Source organism: Terrapene carolina, unplaced genomic scaffold, assembly GCF_002925995.2.
Source record: "Terrapene carolina triunguis isolate 2854851 unplaced genomic scaffold, T_m_triunguis-2.0 Scaffold28703, whole genome shotgun sequence".
NCBI lineage: Eukaryota > Metazoa > Chordata > Testudines > Emydidae > Terrapene > Terrapene triunguis.
In genome coordinates this window covers 39,308-44,035 of record NW_020693054.1, presented here as the reverse complement: position 1 = coordinate 44,035, position 4,728 = coordinate 39,308, and the positions used below count along the sequence as shown (strand labels likewise).

The 4,728-nt window shown below is 54.0% G+C and overlaps 1 protein-coding gene across 1 annotated transcript in view; it reads left to right on the top strand.

Annotated features, from left to right (window-relative positions):
• LOC112123658 (cytochrome P450 2G1-like) overlaps nucleotides 1-4,728 on the top strand; it is a 5,349-nt gene that overhangs the window by 347 nt on the left and 274 nt on the right. The window contains exons 2-6 of the mRNA XM_026662600.1: nucleotides 717-866; nucleotides 954-1,114; nucleotides 2,587-2,763; nucleotides 3,839-3,977; nucleotides 4,291-4,478. Coding sequence (XP_026518385.1) covers nucleotides 717-866; nucleotides 954-1,114; nucleotides 2,587-2,763; nucleotides 3,839-3,977; nucleotides 4,291-4,478 — 815 coding nt within the window. The remainder of the gene's footprint in view (nucleotides 1-716; nucleotides 867-953; nucleotides 1,115-2,586; nucleotides 2,764-3,838; nucleotides 3,978-4,290; nucleotides 4,479-4,728) is intronic.

Below are 4,728 nucleotides of genomic sequence, written 5' to 3'. Positions count from 1 at the left end.
CGAGGGGCACCAGGAGCCTGGGGGCTGTGTCCTGACCCTTGTGGCTAATAGCCCTCGATGGGCCCGTCCTCCAGGAACTGATCCAGTTCTTTGTTGAACCCCGTTGTACTTTTGGCCTTTACAACACCCCTGGCAATGAGCTGCCTGTGTGTTGGGGGAAGAAGATCTCGTTAGCGGTTCGTGACTGTAACCCAATGAAAAGCGTGGGGCTGGTCAAAAATTCCCTCTTGAAATTGCGATTTCATGGCAAACGGGTTTTTTTTTATTAAAATGTTTTATGAAAAGTGTCTGTTTTCTGCAGAAAACAGAGATGGACTACATCTCCCAGGATGCACCATGGCGACGCAACTGCCATGAGGTGCCACCTCCCCCGCACCAAAACCGAGGTGCATCCTGGGAGATGTAGTATGGGCGTCTCATGCGCTCATGGGCCGGGCTCCCTCCCTGCACTACATCTATCTCCCATGAGGCACCAGGTGGCACGAAGAATCGAAGCGGTTGGGATTTCGGCTTTCTGCCAAAACCTCGACATTTTTGACAAAAGCGGAATTTTGTGTGTGTGTGTCAACAGCCCGATTTTCTCTCTGTACATGTGATGTTCTCTGTGTGTGTGTGTGTGTGTGTGTGTGTGTGTGTGTGTGTGTGTGTGTGTGAACAGCCCGATTTCCCATCCACCTCCCGAAAAGCGCTAAGCTTCTCCATCATCCGCTTGCCAGGGGTGGTTTTTGCCAACGGGGAGCGGTGGCGGCAGATGCGCCGATTCTCCCTCACCACGCTGCGGAACTTCGGCATGGGGAAGCGATCCATCGAGGAGCGGATCCAGGAGGAGGCCCAGTGTCTGGTGGAGGAGCTCTGGAAAACCCAAGGTCTGGGCAGTTTGTCTCTCTCCGTTCCCCTGAAATATGCGGAGAGCATTGGCCCGGTCCCATTGCTCTGTCCTTCCTTTCCACTAGGGGCACCCTTTGATCCCATCTTTAACCTGAGCCGGGCCGTCTCCAACGTCATCTGCTCCATTGTCTTCGGGAACCGCTTTGACTACGAGGACGAGAAATTCATCACCCTGAACAAGCTCATATTCAAGCGGTTCCGTTTCGCAGGTTTAGCCTTGGCCCAGGTATGGCCGGCAGGGACCCGGATCCCCGTCCATGGCAATTTCCCCCGGGCTTCCAGAACTGAACCGTCCAGTGATCAGAAATGAGCGTCAACCCAGAGCTCTGGCTAGTTACAATCCCCTTCCGCCCCGTACAAAAATTCCCCATCCTCACTTCCTGTCCTAAACTGTTGCTGCTAAGCAGCTGCCGTGTTCCACCCCAGACGTGGCTGCATTTTAGTGCTGGGCAAGTAATCCCCATTTTCCCTAACCTCGGAGGCAGCTGCATCACAGCACTGTGTGGGGGGCCCTGTGTGACGAAGTGGGACTGTTCTTAATGTTTTCCTCAGTTTCCCCTATGCAGTTCTTAAGTCTCTAGGTGCTGGGATAAGGGTGTATGGTTGCTGCAGAGCAAAGGGCCAGTGCACATAAATGCCCGACACTCTGTCTCCTGGCAACTGATGGCCTGGACCCCTCCTCTGCAAAGGTGCCAACTGAAGGTGTTGGAGACAAAGGGATCAGGTGACCTCCTGGCCCTGGAAAGAGACAAAGCCCAGAGAGGAGGGGCTGGACGGGGGTTGGAGTTTGAAGTTAGCTGGGGACTGGAAGGGAGGGCAGACGGGGGTCTGCCTCGCTGGGCCCCAGAATGCACCCGGCGGAGGGGACCCGTTCGCTGGACCGACAAGCTCTGTTTTAGACCATGTTCCTGTGGTCTAATAAACCTCTGTTTTACTGGCTGGCCGAGAGTCACGTCTGACTGCGAAGTGGGGGGTGCAGGACCCTCTGGCTTCCCCAGGACCCCGCCGGGGTGGAATCGCTGTGGGAAGCGCACGGAGGGGCATATGCTGAATGCTCCCAGGAGAGACCCAGGAGGTGAAGCCGTGTGAGCTTCTTGCCCTGAAGACAGTCTGCTCCGAGGGAGAGGAGGCTCCCCAAAGTCCTGACTGGCTTTGTGGGGAGCAGTTCCAGAGCATCGCCCGGGGACTCCGTGACACCCCGTTATAAACAGCTGCTGCCCCCCGCCTCAGAAGCGGTTGCATTTCAATGCTGGAAGAGCGAAGCTGCAGGCTCCACCCCAGAGATGGCTGGATTTTTACCGACCGATGATACCGTGTATTTCAGATCAAATTTGTGAAGGCAGCTGAGGTGGAGGGTGCGGCACAAATTGAAGATGATCTAATTATTATTAAACAAAATCAGGCCAAAGTCACCCATTTACGTTGTCTAAGGTATCTAGCTGGGACTGGTGGTTCTCTAATAATCCAATGCATAAAAGAGCTAATGAAACACAGCCTCCCCTATGGGGCAGCAGCAGGATCAGAACCCCCAAACTTAAGCCCCAGAGCACAGGCCCCACCACTGCAGGGAAAGGGATGGCACTGGGAAGCAGCAGAAATAGTAGGTTGTTACCCTCAATGCGGAGCAGTCACTAGTGAGGGACATGACCCCCTAGTGAAATCTGATCTGATTAAACAGCTGGATTTCCTTCCTTACAGCTGTACAATGCCTTCCCTGGCATCCTGGAGAAGATTCCTGGGCCTCACCACGTGGGAAGCAAATGCTCCCAGGAGATAATCCGCTTTATTTCAGAGAGAATCAAACTGCAGCAGGCGACCCTGGACCTCAACGCCCCCCAGAACTTCATCGACTGCTTCTTGGTTAAAATGGAGCAGGTAATTAACAACAGGGCCTGGCCTCAGACCTCAGCTCGGCTCTTTAAAGTGACTGTAAACTGTGCCCCTCCTTCGCCAGCCAATCTTGCCCCCATGTGGGGAGCAGAGTTAAACCTGCTGGCTTGACTGGCCGATTACCGACTAGGCCAAAACTCTCCCCCCAAAAACAAGAACAAAATTCATTTCTGGCTGACCGCAAATGGGAATTTGTTGGCAAACTGAAAACAATTTGAGACTTTAATGATGGGTCGTGCGGACGGATTCACTTCAGACTTTTAACCGTTAGAACAAATGAAAAGCCGTTGTTGACGGAAAAGATCAAAACGCTTTGTTTTGAAAATGTTTTTTCAGAATTTTTTATTGGCTGAAACAATTGGGCAAATTCAACGTGAATTTGCTGCGTGTTTCGGTTGACTCCCAATCTGCATTTTTGGGGTGAACATTTTCATCCGAAAAATTTGGCTCTGCTTGAGTAATTACTCTAAGAGTTTACTGGGGTCGGTTGAAAACTTCTCATTGGAATTTTCTATTCTAGCAATAAATTCAGTTTCCAACACCACAGATCTTTCTGTGGGAAACGCCTGCTTTCCTTGAAACTTTTTCTTTTAATGAGGAAAAAAACAAACCCTTTCCCATTTTTTTGGCAGCAGGGTTTTGACTTCAAACCTTCAGCTCAGCTCTCAACTCCGTGAGCTTCAGGAGTAATCCTGTTTGCTGGCAGCAGTAGTAGGTTGTCATCCTATCTGTGGACCAGCCTTGAGACAGGACACATGCTCTGCCAGGGTGTTAAATCAGCAGGATGGACCAATAACTGCAGCCACTGAGAATGTTGTATCCTAAAGGAGGGACCTTTGCTAGCAGGACCCTTTAAGGAGGCCACATGGCCTAGTGGTTAGAGCCCAGGACTGGGACACAGTCTGCCACTCCTTTGGTGAACTTTGGGAACGGCACCTCCCCGTCTGTGCGTCCATTTGCCCATCTGGATAATGGTACTGACCGCCTTGGTACAGCCCTGGAGGGGAAGTACTGGATAGGAGCTAGGCGGGATGGTGATGTTTCTACCTTTCTCCAGGAGAAGCAGAATCCAGCTACCGAGTTTTCCCTGGAGAACCTAGTCATGACCACCTTCAATTTATTCTTCGCCGGGACTGAGACTGTCAGCACCACCCTGCGCTATGGCTTCCTGATCCTGCTGAAACACCCGCAGGTCCAAGGTAAGGCGGAGAAGCGGCCCTAAGAATGGCAGGAAACATTTCCCCGGCATAGTCGAGATTTCCCCGTTCCCCTTGGGGCAAACCCCCCAGAGAGCCCAGCTGCAGCTCCACTGACTTCAGCGGAATGAGGCTGAGGTGAGGAATTGACCCCATAGGGCCATAAATGCCCAGCGGGCAGCTCCCTGCCAAGGGCCGAGCCACCCCGAGACCGTGGCTAGGTGCCTGCGTTATAGTCCAGTAACGGCCCCGCCCAGCGCGGAGCTTTGCCCCCCGCTGTGCGGCTGCTAATTCCCCTCTCTCCCGCCCCCGCAAGAGAAAATCCATCAGGAAATTGACGCGGTGATCGGGAGCGAGCGAGCGCCCACCGTGGAGGACCGGGGCAGGATGCCGTACACGGATGCCACGCTGCACGAGATCCAGCGCTTCAGCGACATCCTGCCAATGAGCCTCCCGCACACCGTGACCAGAGACACCCGGTTCCGGGGGTACCTCATCCCCCAGGTGAGGCCGCCTGGGAGAGGGGCTGGGCACACCTAAAGCAGCGATTGCCCGCGGGGAGCTGCGATCTGAATTCAGCCCGGGCCCCGCTGCAATTGGGGGTGACTCTGGATTGACCCCGGGGGAGCTGAGATCAGAATCCGGCCTGGGCCCCCATTGCATTTCCTGGGTGATTCCAGATTGACCCCGGGGGAGCTGAGATCGGGATCCGGCCTGGCCCCCCATTGCATTCCCTGGGTGATTCCGGATTGAC